The sequence below is a fragment of the Trichomycterus rosablanca genome, chromosome 14 (genome assembly GCF_030014385.1).
Source record: "Trichomycterus rosablanca isolate fTriRos1 chromosome 14, fTriRos1.hap1, whole genome shotgun sequence".
Taxonomy (NCBI): domain Eukaryota; kingdom Metazoa; phylum Chordata; class Actinopteri; order Siluriformes; family Trichomycteridae; genus Trichomycterus; species Trichomycterus rosablanca.
In genome coordinates, this window is record NC_086001.1 from 8,735,825 (window position 1) to 8,753,527 (window position 17,703).

Below are 17,703 nucleotides of genomic sequence, written 5' to 3' on the forward strand. Positions count from 1 at the left end.
ATGTTATTAAAAAAGAATCAGTTTTTTCAAAATAAAACATCTTTTAGAGTGTGATTGTCAATAAAATCTCAATAAAAAAAAAAAGTATTTATTCTTTCGGTGTGGCCCGGTAATAAATGACCCGGTCTGTGGCCCGGTGGTTGGGGACCACTGCACTAACACACCAGCGCCAAGATTCTAAGCTCCCGGGTTTGAATCTCGGCTCTGCTACCTTTCGGCTGGGCACCCTCTAGCAGGAATAAGGGGTGGTGTTATCAACGCTGTGTAAGGGCCTTGGTTGCCTTTGTACAGAAAGATGCATAAAAAAAACAGACACTCCTCTACTGAGAATTAATACTAGGAAACGTGTGTTTCTTTGTCTCTCTCAGTAGAGCAAGGCTAGCAACGGTTCAGGTACAGGACTAGTAATCCGAAGGTTGCTGGTCCAAGCCCAGCATCTGCCAGCTTGCCAGTTTTAACCCTCAGTTGCTTGCAATGTATACTCTCAGTTGTAAGTCGTTTTAGGGACAGTGATAGCCTAGTGGGTAGAGCTTTGGGCTATCAACCGGAAGATTGCCGGTTCAAATCCAGGCCACTGTTGGGTCCTTTTGTTAAAAAATATTTTCCCCCCTATTTTTCCCCCAATTTTTATCCCCCAGTCTAGTGGTGTCCAGTTACCCTGAATGCGTCCTTTATACTGATTCGACCCTTCACCGCCTCTTAACTGACATACGCCCCCTCCATCTGGGAGGGTACAGTCAGTACAGATAGTGCATTTTTCACCTGCACGAGTCGAGTTCATACACTTGACAGGCACTGTGTATGGAGGGCCACACCCCATCAGCATTATTCCTCAGCCCTGTGCGGGCGCCATCAGTCAGCCAGCAGGGGCCGCAGTCGCACCAGTTATGAGGACCTATGATCCGACTTTCTTACCCTCTAACCACTGTTGGGTCCTTGAGCAAGGCCCTTAACCCTGTCTGCTCCAGGGGCGCTGTACGATGGCTGACCCTGTGCTCTGACCCCAGCTTCCAAAACAAGCTGGGATATGCGAAGAAAGAATTTAATTGTACTGAAAATGTAATGTCAATGAAAATGAAACACATCAAATAAGCATCTGCTTTTATACGACATTATATTTACACATACAGTAAATGGACACATTTTTCTACATCTATTATATAACTGAGAGTATTGAAACTCTGAATATATTATATATAGTGTTTATTTGTACTCTTCTTCTGGAAGGCACTGCAAGCCCAACTGTCTATCATGTAAGTGTGATCATCCTGTTATTAATTCAGAAAAGGTGATAATATATGTGCATGCATAAAATACACTCACTATTTTTAGGTTTGTTTTTCCAATGAGCCGGGTTGTTTTTGAGTTTATTTGAGAGTACATTTTTCGTCTGGCTGTGCTTGCAGTGCTAAATCATCTATTAGGTTTGATTACTGACGAGATTTGTGACTTTTTTTATGTTGAATGTACAGACGGATGACCAAACCAAGGAAGCAAACCTTACATGTTTACAATATGGCCAAACTATGACCTGTCTATAAGTCTGCTGCGCCTGCCCCCTCACTAATTCCTTATAGCTATAACAGCTTTTACTCTTCTGGGAGGGTGTTCGGAGTGTAACTGTCAGAATTTGTGCCAGTTTTCCTTCCAATTTAGAGTAGCCAATCCTCTGCTGGGTACCCGATGATGCCCAAGGAGGGTGTATATTCGCCTGACACATACTACCTCCGATGTGTGTGCAGTCCACCAATCCCTTTTTACTCTCCCACACTGGTGGATTTGCCCGTGAGGTACGGAGAGCCACACCCCAATTTCTGCGCTTCTCCAATTTCTGTACAGGCAGGTGCCCTGGGCAACCAAGGTCCTCACACAGCGTTGATAACCCCACATTTTAGTCCGGTCTTTCTCACCCAGCAGACTGGAGGCCAGTTTTATCTGCTGCAGGCATTAGTCAGTTGTGCCTGCTAAAGGGCGCCCAGCCAACCGGTAGCAGAGCCAAGATTCGAATCTCGACACTGGTGTACTAGCGGATTATCCCACTGCGCCACCTAGGTGCCTTAAAGTACAATTTTGATACCAGACACCGATGGTAGACCAACAGGCCTGGCTGGCTTTTAAATGTTTATCCCAGAAGTGTTCAATTGGGTTGAGGCCAGGGCTCTGTGCAGGTCACTGGAGTTCCTTCAGACCTTTATAACCTGTACTGAACAGTTTGAAGTTATGTTCACATAATGTGGTCACAGAAATGCTGTGTGTGACTGTTTTATGCATGAATCTTGCACAACTGTATGGTCTTGTGCAAAATGTTTGGACTACTGGTCAAATTCTTTTCTTTATTGATTTTCCAGGTGAAAATGTAGACTTCAGTTACAAATCTGCAAAACACACGTTTATTAGTGAACTTTCAGGGACACCTTTGGCTTGATGTTAAATTTGAGCTGCGGTGTCCAAACGTTTGCAAACACGAACCAAATTCCAACAATGACAAAATGTCTTGGTAAAGTATTTGACAACTGTCAACACTGCATGATTGCATTATGGTATAAATTTTTTTGCATTTCTGGTGAGATCTTGGCGACACAGTGGCTCGGTGGGTAGCACTGTCGCCTCACACAAGAAGGTCCTGTGTTCGATTCCCAGGTGGAGCAGTCCGGGTCCTTTTTATGTGAAGTTTGCATGTTCCCCCGTGTCTGCATGGATTTTCTCCGGGATCTCTGGTTTCCTCCCACAGTCCAAAGACATGCAAGTGAGGTAAATTGGAGACACAAAATTGTCCATGACTGTGTTTGATAACTTGAACTAATAAATCTTGTGTAACCTGTAATAACATGTCCTGTCAAAAACAACATGTTTTCATGTGTATTAAACAGCTTAGTGACTCCTGCGGGTGGGGACGACCCTGGATGAGACCACTCCTACCATAATAGAATTATACCATTATATTAATACGGTGACAAGTCACAAGGGACATGTCAGCAAAACGCACACATTTAGCAGCTTATGTTTCTTTATTTACATTTATAAAAACCTGCATACATATACAGTATACCTGCAGCTAGATTCTACCCAACTACCAAAACAAGGAAGGTTGAATAGAGAAGAAGGTCAAAGTAGGAAAGCAAGAAAGTGGAAAATGGGCAGGAAAGGGGAAAAGGAGTGTGTGTGTGTGTGTGTGTGTGTGTGTGTGTGTGTGTGTGTGTGTGTGTGTGTGTGTGTGTGTGTGTGTGTGTGTGTGTGTGTGTGTGTGTGTGTGTTTGTTCCGTATCGTCCCCTGTGAGCAGCAGTGTGGAAATCGTTTCACTGAAACTTCGCCAGCTGTCGTCCTGTTACAACAACTAATCACACAGCCTTCACCTTATAACCCCGAGTGTATGAGTGTGTGTGTGTATATGTGTATTAAGTCCTAAACCTAATATTTAAACCTCACATTTACTGGTCAGATTATATAAAATCACCTGCTGTATTTTAAGTTTGTCTACAATTGTACATGGACAACAACAATGTGGGTTGAGAGACTTGGGAACTATGAACATTCTAAAGTGCAGAGAGGATGACTATTAAATGTAAACAATGACTAAGATTGAAACAGCTATTTGTGTAACGATTCCAGTGCGACTGATGATTAATACTGCAATAATTATGACTTTGCTGCTGCCAATACTTGTAAATTGCTCCAGATGTGAGGGTGGGGTGGACTGTAGGCCGCTTCACACACTAGGCTGCAAAAGACTTCTTCATAGCTTACACTGACGTATCCCTGCTCTGGAAACCTCCAACTTTATCATTTCCTCGAAGTGCATTTGAAGAATGAAGACATCCTTGGAGACGTCCGACTTTCCAGTCACAGGCTGAAGGGCGGAGAATGAAATGAAAGAGGCATTGATTAGTGCAGAATCTTATGCAGAACTGCTTTGTACTGTGCTGCATGAACTGAGATCTTTCTGTTATTCAGTAATAGGGCCACACGTATCACTGCTGTTTGCGTCTGCACTCTAAAATAAGAGTGTAATTAAAATAATAATAGGCGGTACACTTATTGGAAGCAGCAAATCATCTCTGCTGCACATAGTTAGTTTCTGTAGCCTGTAGCCTCTTGAAACAAAAGCATTGATTATGGTCCAAAGTATTTTTTAAGTATTAAGAAGACAAAATCTACAGGATATTCTGCTAGCACACCAGCGCTGGGATTCTAAACTGTCAGAGTTCGAATCTCATCTCTGCTACCTTTAGGCTGGACGCCTGCTAGCAGTGCCTGCAGTAGACAAATCGGCCAGTAGTCTGCTGTGTGGGAAAATACCTACTAATGAGGGCGGTGGGGTCTTTGATGCTGTGTAAGGACCCTGGTTAGTAGCTGAGGCGCTTGTACAAAAGTGGAGGAACAAGGTGATCAGTGTGTGCCATCTCCGTGCCCTGCTTGGACGCATTAGTCTTCCACTGCTGGGGACCCCAAATCAGCTATGCCTAATTGGGAGCAAATGTATAAATAAAATCTTGGGGCATTTGGGAGGTGTAGCGGTTTAATGATCAAACGCACTACCGTATGGTTTTGAGTTTAAATCCCAGCTGTTCTGCTGACCTGGCTGGCCATCCAACAATAAGGACAACTGGTGTGCTCACTGCTGCTGCAAATACAACCTCTGGTGGTGCGTCGAGACACCTTCACAAGGGGTGGGAATAATTACAGAGCGGCATAGCATGTCTCTCAGTACACGATTAGGCTCTTTGTGCAATAGCCTGCTGCTCTCCACAGTCAGGGCATCTTTTCACCTGCACGAGGCGAGTTCATATGTGGATCAGCCTTGTGCACGGAGAGCCACACCCTGATCAACGCATTATCCCTCATCTGGTGTATTAGCTTGTTTTACCACTAGGCGACTTTTTAGTTGTTGTGTGTATACTCAAGATTAGGAAGATCAGTGTATATGTAAATATTTAAGGGAAAATAAAAATGCATCTAAGAATCTTTCCCCCTCATTACTATGTCAGGTAGTACACTGATTCATCGTTCTCAAGATCATGTTAACAAGCCGACCCTTGGCATTGCACATGTTGATCTTAGGATTGGGTGACTTTGCCAAAAAGCTCTTAGACCTCAGTCATGAGCACATTGGTTGCCTGTCTTGCTGTATGTTATCTGTGCATTGATTTGTCTGTTGTTTATTTGATAACAGTTTGATAACTCTTTCTACTCGTCACTCAGATATAAGCTTTAAAATTCAATTAAATATGCAGACAAAATTGTCCCCAACATATGAAGCAGAGAATCGTATTTAATTCTCAGGATCATGTTAACAAGCTGACACTTGGCATTGCACATGTTGGTCTTAGGATTGGGTGACTGTTTGCCACAAAAGCTCAATAGGCTTAGGAGAGAAGCAGTTTGTATTTCTGTAGAAACTGTTTCAACCGAGGACAGATTTAGATTTAGTCTTTAGACCTCAGTTGTGCACGATGGTTGCATTGACTTGTCTGTTGTTTATTTGATAATGATTAGTTTCTTTCTACACATCACTTAGATATAAGATTTTTAGTCCTCAGACCCTAAGACTTCAAGTCATGTGCATGTTGGCTGCCTGTTTCGCCTGTATGTTATCTGTGCATTGACTTGTCTGTTGTTTATTTGATAACGGTTAGTTTCACTCAGATATAAGCTTTTTTTTTCCATTTAATTATCCTCAGCATATGAAGCTGAGAATCTGTTTTAATTAGTTTGTTGTGGAAGAAAGTTGCAGTGTGTGGGAATTCAATATCATGCATTGTGTGACTCATCTTTGTTGATTTTAATACTTGTATATTTGCATTTATTGCTTCACTTGCTCTGTTTACTCTGAGATAGTTACAGAAGGTTACCCGTGTTGAGTTTAACTAATTTACACCATTATAACACAGATATAAGGATGGAAGACATATGTCTAACCGTTCAATATGATTTTATTATTATTATTATTATTAATGTGCATTGGATACAATTGTTCAAGCTTGCCTGCCACAAACAGATGCATAAACACATACTGAGAAATATCTGTCAGTCACTGACAGTCCGTGCTTTGGCTTTTGGGATTGCACCAGTGTTATCAGTAGTTGTGTACAGTCTGTCCAATGTGCTGACATTTGATCAGGCAACAACAGATGGCATTTCATAACAGGCCTGTAGTAATGCTTATGCTGTTTGCTCTTGTACAGTCACCAACCTTCCACTCCTGTTGCAGGAATCATAATAATCTTGAATTAGATCTGAATATTCTACAAAATATACAAAAATATAAAATGGGCCCAAAATATAAAGACAAATACAATAACCAGATCCAAACATAATACTGATCATGCCATAAAATGACACATATGTGTTAAACATGACGTTAAAATCTAAACAAACAAAAACTACAAAATACGGTACAAAAATAAATGTAAAATATGTACAGTATATACAATACAATACAAAATACGATTTAAATTTCAATTATATAAAATTGTGTTATTGATAAAAAATGTTTTTAAAACATTAAAGTTATAAAAAAATTAATAGAATTATGCATAAGTGGGGGAAAACACATCAACACAACTGCTATTTATTTGCTGTTTCAAATTTATTGTGGGGAAAAATAAACAAAATTTTTATGCAAATTTTTAACACTTAAATTTTTTTCCATGTTAAATTAAATAAATGGAAATTGTTCACTTAAACCTAAATTTGTGGGGGGAAAAACATGAAATTTGACATTTAAAAATTGTATTTAAAAATCAATGCTAAAATTTCTTATTCCCAATAAGAGATTTAATAAAAAATATTAATATAATGATACAGCATATAATATATATTACAAGCTATTTATTTATTTATTTATTAGGATTTTAACGTCATGTTTTTACACACTTTGGTTACATTCATGACAGAAGCAGTAGTTATTTGTTACACAAGATTCATCAGTTCACAAGTTTTAATATCAAACACAGTCATGGACAATTTTGTATCTCCATTTCACCCTGGACGGGGTGCAGTCCATCGCAGGGCAGACACACATACACCTACCTATAGGGCAATTCAGTGTCTCCAATTAATCTAACTGCATGTTTTTGGACTGTGGGAGGAAACCGGAGCTCCCGAAGGAAACCCACGCAGACACGAGGAGAACATGCAAACTCCGCACAGAAAGGACCTGGACCGCCCCACCTGAGGATCGAACCCAGGACCTTCTTGCTGTGAGGCGACAGTGCTACCCACTATATATATACAGTACAGGCCAAAAGTTTGGACACACCAGCCAAAAGTTTGGACACACCTTCTCTTCAATGTTTTTTCTTGATTATTTTTATTTTCTACATTGTACAGGGTGGGCCATTTATATGGATACACCTAAATAAAATGGGAATGGTTGGTGATATTAACTTCCTGTTTGTGGCACATTAGTATATGGGAGGGGGAAAACTTTTCAAGATGGGTGGTGACCATGGCGGCCATTTTGAAGTCGGCCATTTTGGATCCAACTTTAGTTTTTTCAATGGGAAGAGGGTCATGTGACACATCAAACTTATTGAGAATTTCACAAGAAAAACAATGGTGTGCTTGGTTTTAACGTAACTTTATTCTTTCATGAGTTATTTACAAGCTTCTCTTTGTTTACAGCCATTGACATGTCGCAGAGGTTAACACGTGAGGAGCGGATAGAAATTGTGTTGATGTCTGGTGAACGCAGTACCCGGGTCATTGCAGCAGATTTCAATGCAAGACACCGTACGAGACCACCCATCTCCCATGCTACAGTTAGCAAACTGCTTGCCAAGTTTCGTGAAACTGGTTCAGTGTTGGATTTGCCAAAATGTGGACGCATGAAAACTGTCACTAATGAAGAAACATCAGTGGCTGTCCTAGCTTCATTCAGCAAGAGCCCACAGCGTAGCACTCGCCGCATGTCACTGGAGAGTGGCATCAGTCGAACATCCCTTCGGCAGATATTAGCTACTCACAAATGGCACCCTTACAAACTCCAGCTGCTGCAGCATCTCAATGAGGATGACCCAGATCGGCGCACTGAATTTGCAGAATGGGCAAAACAAAAATTGGAACAGGACCCTCAGTTTACACAGAACATTTTGTTCAGTGATGAGGCAAACTTTTATGTGAATGGTGAAGTTAACAAACAAAACCACCGCTATTGGTCTGACACTAACCCACATTGGATAGATCCCTCCAAGACTGTTGGAACACAAAAATTGATGGTATGGTGTGGTATATGGGGTACAAAGATAGTGGGGCCATTCTTCATCAATGGAAACCTCAAGGCCACTGGATATTTGAAATTGCTACATGATGATGTGTTTCCCTCTTTATGCACTGAAGCTGGCACGTTCCCTGAGTTTTTCCAGCAAGATGGTGCACCACCACATTATGGGTGTAAGGTCCGAGCATTCCTAGATGAACAGTTTCCTGGAAAGTGTATTGGTCGTCGTGGGCCAGTTGAATGGCCCCCAAGGTCTCCCGATCTGACCCCCTTAGACTTTTATCTTTGGGGTCATCTGAAGGCAATTGTCTATGCTGTGAAGATACGAGATGTGCAGCACCTGAAACTACGGATACTGGAAGCCTGTGCTAGCATTTCTTCTGCGGTGTTGCTATCAGTGTGTGAAGAGTGGGAGAAGAGGGTTGCATTGACAATCCAACACAATGGGCAGCACTTTGAACACATTTTATAAGTGGTCATAAACTTGTAAATAACTCATGAAAGAATAAAGTTACGTTAAAACCAAGCACATCATTGTTTTTCTTGTGAAATTCTCAATAAGTTTGATGTGTCACATGACCCTCTTCCTATTGAAAAAACTAAAGTTGGATCCAAAATGGCCGACTTCAAAATGGCCGCCATGGTCACCACCCATCTTGAAAAGTTTTCCCCCTCCCATATACTAATGTGCCACAAACAGGAAGTTAATATCACCAACCATTCCCATTTTATTTAGGTGTATCCATATAAATGGCCCACCCTGTAGATTAATACTGAAGACATCCAAACTATGAAGAATTATGTAGTGAACCAAAAAGTGTTAAACAAACCAGAATATGTTTTATATTTTACCAACTCTACCTCTGCACAACCCAACTGATGGTCTCAAACACATTAAAAAAGCAACAAATTCCAAAAATTCACTCTAGACAAGGCACAAACATTCGTGGAAAACCATTCCAGGTGGAAACCTAATAAAGCTGGTTGAGAAAATTTCAAAGAGTGTGCAAATCTGTCATTAAAGCAAAAGATGGCTACTCTGAAGAATCTAAAATATAAAACATATTCTGGTTTGTTTAACACTTTTCTGTTTACTACATAATTCCATACGTGTTCCTTCATAGTTTGGATGTCTTAAGTATTAATCTACAATGTAGAAAATTTTAAAAAATTAAGAAAAACCACAGGAATGAGAAGGTGTGTCCAAACTTTTGGCCTGTACTGTGTATGTATGTATATATATATATATATATATATATATATATATATATATATATACAGTGTATCACAAAAGTGAGTACACCCCTCACATTTCTGCAGATATTTAAGTATATCTTTTCATGGGACAACACTGACAAAATGACACTTTGACACAATGAAAAGTAGTCTGTGTGCAGCTTATATAACAGTGTAAATTTATTCTTCCCTCAAAATAACTCAATATACAGCCATTAATGTCTAAACCACCGGCAACAAAAGTGAGTACACCCCTAAGAGACTACACCCCTAAATGTCCAAATTGAGCATTGCTTGTCATTTTCCCTCCAAAATGTCATGTGACTCGCTAGTGTTACTAGGTCTCGGGTGTGCATAGGGAGCAGGTGTGTTCAATTTAGTAGTACAGCTCTCACACTCTCTCATACTGGTCACTGAAAGTTCCAACATGGCACCTCATGGCAAAGAACTCTCTGAGGATCTTAAAAGACGAATTGTTGCGCTACATGAAGATGGCCAAGGCTACAAGAAGATTGCCAACACCCTGAAACTGAGCTGCAGCACAGTGGCCAAGATCATCCAGCGTTTTAAAAGAGCAGGGTCCACTCAGAACAGACCTTGCGTTGGTCGTCCAAAGAAGCTGAGTGCACGTGCTCAGCGTCACATCCAACTGCTGTCTTTGAAAGATAGGTGCAGGAGTGCTGTCAGCATTGCTGCAGAGATTGAAAAGGTGGGGGGTCAGCCTGTCAGTGCTCAGACCATACGCCGCACACTACATCAAATTGGTCTGCATGGCTGTCACCCCAGAAGGAAGCCTCTTCTGAAGTCTCTACACAAGAAAGCCCGCAAACAGTTTGCTGAAGACATGTCAACAAAGGACATGGATTACTGGAACCATGTCCTATGGTCTGATGAGACCAAGATTAATTTGTTTGGTTCAGACGGTCTCAAGCATGTGTGGCGGCAATCAGGTGAGGAGTACAAAGATAAGTGTGTCATGCCTACAGTCAAGCATGGTGGTGGGAATGCCATGGTCTGGGGCTGCATGAGTGCAGCAGGTGTTGGGGAGTTACATTTCATTGAGGGACACATGAACTCCAATATGTACTGTGAAATACTGAAGCAGAGCATGATCCCCTCCCTCCGGAAACTGGGTCGCAGGGCAGTGTTCCAGCATGATAATGACCCCAAACACACCTCTAAGACGACCACTGCTTTATTGAAGAGGCTGAGGGTAAAGGTGATGGACTGGCCAAGCATGTCTCCAGACCTAAACCCAATAGAACATCTTTGGGGCATCCTCAAGCGGAAGGTGGAGGAGCGCAAAGTCTCGAATATCCGCCAGCTCCGTGATGTCGTCATGGAGGAGTGGAAAAGCATTCCAGTGGCAACCTGTGAAGCTCTGGTAAACTCCATGCCCAGGAGAGTTAAGGCAGTTCTGGGAAATAATGGTGGCCACACAAAATATTGACACTTCAGGAACTTTCACTATGGGGTGTACTCACTTTTGTTGCCGGTGGTTTAGACATTAATGGCTGTATATTGAGTTATTTTGAGGGAAGAATAAATTTACACTGTTATATAAGCTGCACACAGACTACTTTTCATTGTGTCAAAGTGTCATTTTGTCAGTGTTGTCCCATGAAAAGATATACTTAAATATCTGCAGAAATGTGAGGGGTGTACTCACTTTTGTGATACACTGTACACACACAGTACAGGCCAAAAGTTTGGACACACCTTCTCATTCCTGTGGTTTTTCTTAATTTTTTTACATTTTATATATATATATATATATATATATATAGTAAAGTTTAATTATATTTTGTGCTCAAAAAGTATTCAGACTTCATGATGCATGCCAGTCTTGACCGAGAAGCACAGAAAGGGTCAACTGGAATACCCCAGAAGGAAATTTGGCCAGGTCTGCAAAGTTCTGGGACACAGTTGTCTGGGGTGACGAGTAAAAACTCAAATTGTTTGGCCACCGTGGCCAGCAGTTTGTCTGGTGCAAGCAAGGCGAGGCTTATAACCACATGAATACTATCCCACTATCCTATTACAGTCAAGCATGAAGGTCAGTCTTGTCCATGTGACCAGCATAATCGATTCACAGAAATACCAAGGAATATTAAGGGAAAATGGAATGATACCTGTGGTGAAATTGAACCTTGGCACTTATCCTTACACCAGGTTACATATGTCGCAAGCACAGAAGGGCTAGCCCCCCCAGAACCAATTGGGATTGCATTGCAGGGACTACAGTTGATAAATAAGCCTCAACATGAGAGTCTATATGAGCAATCTGGGCGGTTTGCAATCAGACTGAAATCGCCCAAATGGGGCGGTACTGTACTGCAGTGATCCCCAACCACCGGGCGGGATAAATAATTACAAATCGCTACAAGCAATTAAATTTCCAATACTCTTGGGGTGTTAGTGTCTCTAATCACCACTAGGTGGGAGCAGCGTCTTGTTGCAGCGAAAAAAGCTCAGGGTTCCCACCGATTTTCCATTCTATAGTTCTTCTATTTTAAATCCTCCCGCCCCCGCCGGTCTGTGAAATTATATCTTATATGAAACCGGTCCATGGTACAAAAAAAGGTTGGAAAGCGCTGCTGTACAGAGCACAACTTGACGCTGATTGGACTATGATATTCAAAGGCAAAACAAACTGTCCAAAAAATTCTTCCCCTTCGCCCTTTGGTGGTGCGTAGCCCAATCGCCCCTAGGAGTGAGCCTCCCTTGCCTTTAGTCTATCTTCACTCCATGTTGCGTCAGTTCAAATGTTCTTACACAGGTTGTTATTAATACACAAATGTAATATTCTCACAATTTGCCTTTATCCTCCTTTTATAGCTTTACTGCACATTTTATTTCACTTTTTATGAGAATACAAGCTCAGACAAACATGATGATGGCTGTTAGATGCCTCGAGAGATCGGATTAACTAAAGACATGCCGGCTGAACAAGTTTGACTCCTGTTTGCTGGTTGTGCATAGCAAATTAGCAGTTTCACCACCTCTTCTGTAATTACACTGTCCCTTTAGGCTGAATGTGATAAAGAGCCTTGTGTGAGATGTTTATGATCTGCTTGTTGAACATATACTGTTTATAGTCGCATGTGTCACTTATTGGATTTTAGCGCCATCTGCTGGTAACAGTGTGAATCTGCAGAAGTAGAAATTTTTGTCTGCAGATGTGTGCAATGAATATACGAGTATAATGCATTTTACAGACACATCATTTCTGTATAGTTACTTTTCTGATAATAAGCATTTGTCCTAAGAACTTGAAATCTATTACTGATTATTTAGACAGCATGTGTGATAAACAGTACTGTGAAAAAGTATTTCACCCTCTTCTTAATTTCTTCTACTTTTGTGTACTTGTCACACCCACATGGTTCAGATCATCAAACTGCTTTTAATATTAGATAAATATAACCCAAGTTAACACAACTTTGCCCCCCCCCCCCCCCCCCACCCAATCTAGTCGTGTCCAATTACCCAATTGCAATACGCTTCCTCTCTACTGATGCAGATCTCCACTTCTGATTGAGGAAAGTGAGACTCCGACACGTGTGCAGTAGGCGAGTTCATATGTGGATCAGCTTTCTGTACGGAGAGCCACACCCTGATCAGCATTATTCCTCAACTCTGTTCAGGCGCCATCAATCAGCCAGCAGAGGTTGTAAATGCATCAGTTATGAGGTCCCTATCCGGCTTCCCACCCTGTATGAACAACAGCCAATAGCTGGATGGCAGAGCAGAGTTTCGAACCGACGAGTTTGAAATGTCAGCTCTGGTGTGCTAGCGTGTTTTACCGATTATAAACAATAAGAAATAAGAAATAAGAAAGGCACGGGGGGGGGGGGGGAATGACAGCCGTGGGGGAATAGCAAGGTGCACACCAATGCTGACCAAAAAGAACACCACACTTTTGGGATAATGTTCTGTAGACTAATTTCTGGAAGACATGGGTTCCGTTCCACCTGGTGTAAAGCTGGTCTTGTATTCCACCATAAGAACGTCATACCAACAGTCAAACATGGTGGTGAGTGAGAGATTAGACTTGATTTGCTTTAGAGAGACTCACTGTGTCATCTCAGTGTCAAATCTGTCACACTAACACTGACTGAAGCTCCCTAGTGATACACCAGAGAAGCGCTCGCCTACTCTCCAGAGGTTGCACGTCTGAGCTAATGGTATAGTAAGCTGTCAGTGACCAGGGTAAAAACAGATTTGCAAGTCTTACCTTTCTAGATTGTTGGCTGTCTTGTGGTAAAGGTATTTTGTAAATTGTACATTTTGACTTAGCAGTGACATTATGTTCTCAACTGTTTTTTCTGAACTGCAGGCATGTCTAAATATAACAACCATTATTTTACGTATGTGACTTAAACATATTAAGTGTGTTTGATACCAGGTGCAGTATATTTCATGCAGCAAACTTAAGTGTATTAAGAATCTTGTAGTTCACAACATCTGTGACTTTCAAATGATTATCCTGTGCTTTATGGCAATAAATCAGGTGGCACAGTGGCTTGGTGGGTAGCACTGTTGCCTCACAGATTCGATTCCCAGGTGGAGCGGTCCGGGTCCTTTCTGCGTGGAATTTGCATGCTTTCCCTGTGTCTGCGTGTGTCTCCTGGAGCTCCGTTTTCCTCCCACAGTCCAAAGACATGCAAGTGAGGTGAACTGGAGATACAAAATTGTCCATGAGTGCTCTGGTTACCTTTTCTGTTATAGAATCTCACCTTCTAATTTTTTTAGCGCTCTGAGATGATCAGTGAGGAGACCTGTGGGTGGAGCGAGCACTATGTGGAATAAAGATCTGAACTATTTAAGAAATGTGACTGTAGATGGAGTCAGTGCACTGAAACAAGAATATAAAAATAAGTCCTTAGGGGTTCAGAGAGTAGAGTCTGGATTTGAACCAACAATCTTCCGATTAATAGCCCAAAGCTCTACCCATTAGGCTACCACTGTCCCTTAATAGTCTTAACACCCAGCTGTTCTGTGCTTTACGCTCAGTAATACTGAAGCAATAACAGGCCGCTTTAGGGAAGCATTGGAAGGAAAAACAGGGCTGCTGTGGCTTCTTGAGACCCCCTTAAATTACAACACTCACACAGTTTTTAACGCCATGCCAGACTTTTCCCATAGAGCCGTGTACTCCAACTGTACTAAACGTTTCCATGCAGTGTGTTTACATGCTACCATGTGTTCTTGATTCGTCTAAATGCCATCAGCCTGCTCCGAAAGGTCACATTTGAATGATCATTAAGGGATATAAAGGTTGAATAATGCCAACATTGTTGTGTGCTCCTATCTCGGTGCACTCGGTTAAGGCTAATTAATTCTCTCTCTAATTAACAGACTGATGCAAAACCCCATGGAATCCTGCAAGCTGCTGTGGGCAGTGGGCAATCTGTCCATGTATGTGTTTTAACAATACAGTTAAAATGCTTTTTTTCTTCTTTGCACAGGACACAGGAAGGATTAATCATGACAACTGAAATGCAAGAGATCTCCAATACTGAAGAAAAGCCTTTGCTTACGGGTCAGGCGGACAACGCAAAGGTCAGATATAATAATAATTACAAATAAATTGTGGTAAGGTTTATGTAGTAAAGGTAGTAAATATTTATTTATTGTGTGTATGAGCCTGAGGGCTTGTTGGGCATTGCCCGAGAGTTCTTAATGTACTAAACAGTAAAGCAACTGTAGTTCACTTAGTGATGTACAGTGTATTATTGAATTATTAGTAATTAAAAAAAAAACTAATATCATCAGATATGGCAGATTAGATTAAATTCTGTTGTAATAAATGTTGCTTTCTCCTCTCTTGTTGTAGGAGGCAGAGATTGCAGCCAGGATATTGTTGGACCGCGGTCAGGTAAGTGACTAAACAATTAAACAATGAATGTAGAATGCTGGACTGCTCAAATGCTTTAGGTGTTGAGTGTTTAATGTTCATTTTTAATAGACAGTAAATAATATAATGCAGTTGATGTCAAATGTTTTAGACTTGTAACTGTTGGCAGCAGGTCTTTTAGTTCCTCAGCATTGGAACCCCTACTTTGGAAACCTTGGAACTCCCTACCACAATCTTTTCACAACTGTTTCAATTTGATTTAAACTAGTAACTTTGGCTGAATTTGACAAAAGCATTGTGTGTGTGTGTGTGTGTGTTTGTGTGTGTTTGTGTGTGTGTTTTAGGAGTACCAAATTGAGACTCCTCATGGTTTGCTGAATGTGACCGTGCATGGCACAGGAAACACCCGCCGGCCAGCTATACTGACTTTTCATGATGTGGGGATGGATAGTGAGTTTTACATACACACACACACACACACACACACCGGCCAGCTATACTGACTTTTCATGATGTGGGGATGGATAGTGAGTTTTACACAGACACACACACACACACACACCGGCCAGCTATACTGACTTTTCATGATGTGGGGATGGATAGTGAGTTTTACACAGACACACACACACACACACACACACTGGCCAGCTATACTGACTTTTCATGATGTGGGGATGGATAGTGAGTTTTACACGGACACACACACACACACACACACACACCGGCCAGCTATACTGACTTTTCATGATGTGGGGCTGGATAGTGAGTTTTACACAGACACACACACACACACACACACACACACACTGGCCAGCTATACTGACTTTTCATGATGTGGGGATGGATAGTGAGTTTTACACGGACACACACACACACACACACACACACACCGGCCAGCTATACTGACTTTTCATGATGTGGGGATGGATAGTGAGTTTTACACAGACACACACACACACACACACACACACACACACACCGGCCAGCTATACTGACTTTTCATGATGTGGGGATGGATAGTGAGTTTTACACAGACACACACACACACACACACACACACACACACACACACACACACCGGCCAGCTATACTGACTTTTCATGATGTGGGGATGGATAGTGAGTTTTACACAGACACACACACACACACACACACACACACACACACACCGGCCAGCTATACTGACTTTTCATGATGTGGGGTTGGATAGTGAGTTTTACTCAGACACACACACGCACATACCCGTCGGCCAGCTATACTGACTTTTCATGATGTGGGGTTGGATAGTGAGTTTTACTCAGACACACACACACACACACACACACCCGTCGGCCAGATATACTGACTTTTCATGAGGTGGGGATGGTTAGTAAGTCACACACACACACACACACACACACACACACACACACACACACACAGTGCCCAGTTATTTTGACTTTTACTGATGTGGGAATGAATAATGAGTTTCACACACACACACACACACACACACACACATTTTATTAGCATTAAGGACTATAATGACTCATTATTTATGTTTTCATTAGAAGCCTTTACTAATGCATAGAAAAGCATTTCCTCACATCTGGTGTGATATTATAACTGCCTCCAACTGCCTCCAAGCGATCCTTTCGTTTGCCTCTTTCACCTCTTTCACCAATAAAAACAGTGTAAATACCAGGATTACTTTTACAGACACTATGTCATTTACACATTTTGTCTTCACTCCGCAGTTCACAGGGTTCCCTGTCACACCCAGTGTTTATTCATAATGACTTTAGCAGTTTTACAGTGTGTTTATTTAATAATTATTCAAAACGTATTATTTGGACGATCTAGTTGTTGAATAACTGTGTCTCTTAACAAAGTATAGTTTTGTTTCTGTAATATGTTTTTATTGACCTGAAATATTTCAGTGTAACATTAACAGATGCAATTATAAAGAGGTCAATAACTTTTCCACAAAATTAAAATTTGTATTTATTACTAAGCATCTCTTGCTTTACTTTCTTCTTCTTTAAGGTAAGAGCTGTTTTTCCACCCTGTTCAAGTTTGAGGAGATGCAGGAGATTGTGAAAAACTTCACAGTGGTTCATGTGGACGCCCCAGGACAGGAGGAGGGAGCTGCACTTTTTCCTTCTGGGTACAATAAAACACAACTTAGTATTTATATGGTACAATATGATAGTTTATTGTACATGGTATTTGATTACAACTTTACATTTTTAAAAAGCAACTTACAGTTATTACTGAATACACTTTGATCAACTGAGGGTTAAGGGCCTTGCTCAGGGGCCCAACACTGGCAACTTGGCAGCAGTGGGGCTTAAACTGGCAACCTTTTGATCACTAGTCCAGTACCTTATCCACAGAGCTACGACTGCC

General features: G+C 41.4%; 1 protein-coding gene across 2 annotated transcripts in view; it reads left to right on the top strand.

Moving 5' to 3' along the window:
* ndrg2 (NDRG family member 2) overlaps positions 1–17,703 on the top strand; it is a 53,409-nt gene that overhangs the window by 24,687 nt on the left and 11,019 nt on the right. The window contains exons 2-5 of one of the 2 annotated variants that reach the window (XM_063009042.1): positions 14,927–15,020; positions 15,295–15,336; positions 15,660–15,765; positions 17,341–17,461. In XM_063009042.1, coding sequence (XP_062865112.1) covers positions 14,946–15,020; positions 15,295–15,336; positions 15,660–15,765; positions 17,341–17,461 — 344 coding nt within the window. In that variant the 5' untranslated portion in view covers positions 14,927–14,945. Of the gene's footprint in view, positions 1–14,926; positions 15,021–15,294; positions 15,337–15,659; positions 15,766–16,400; positions 16,434–17,340; positions 17,462–17,703 lie in introns of those variants that run through there. The other variant, XM_063009043.1, reaches the window with a different exon arrangement.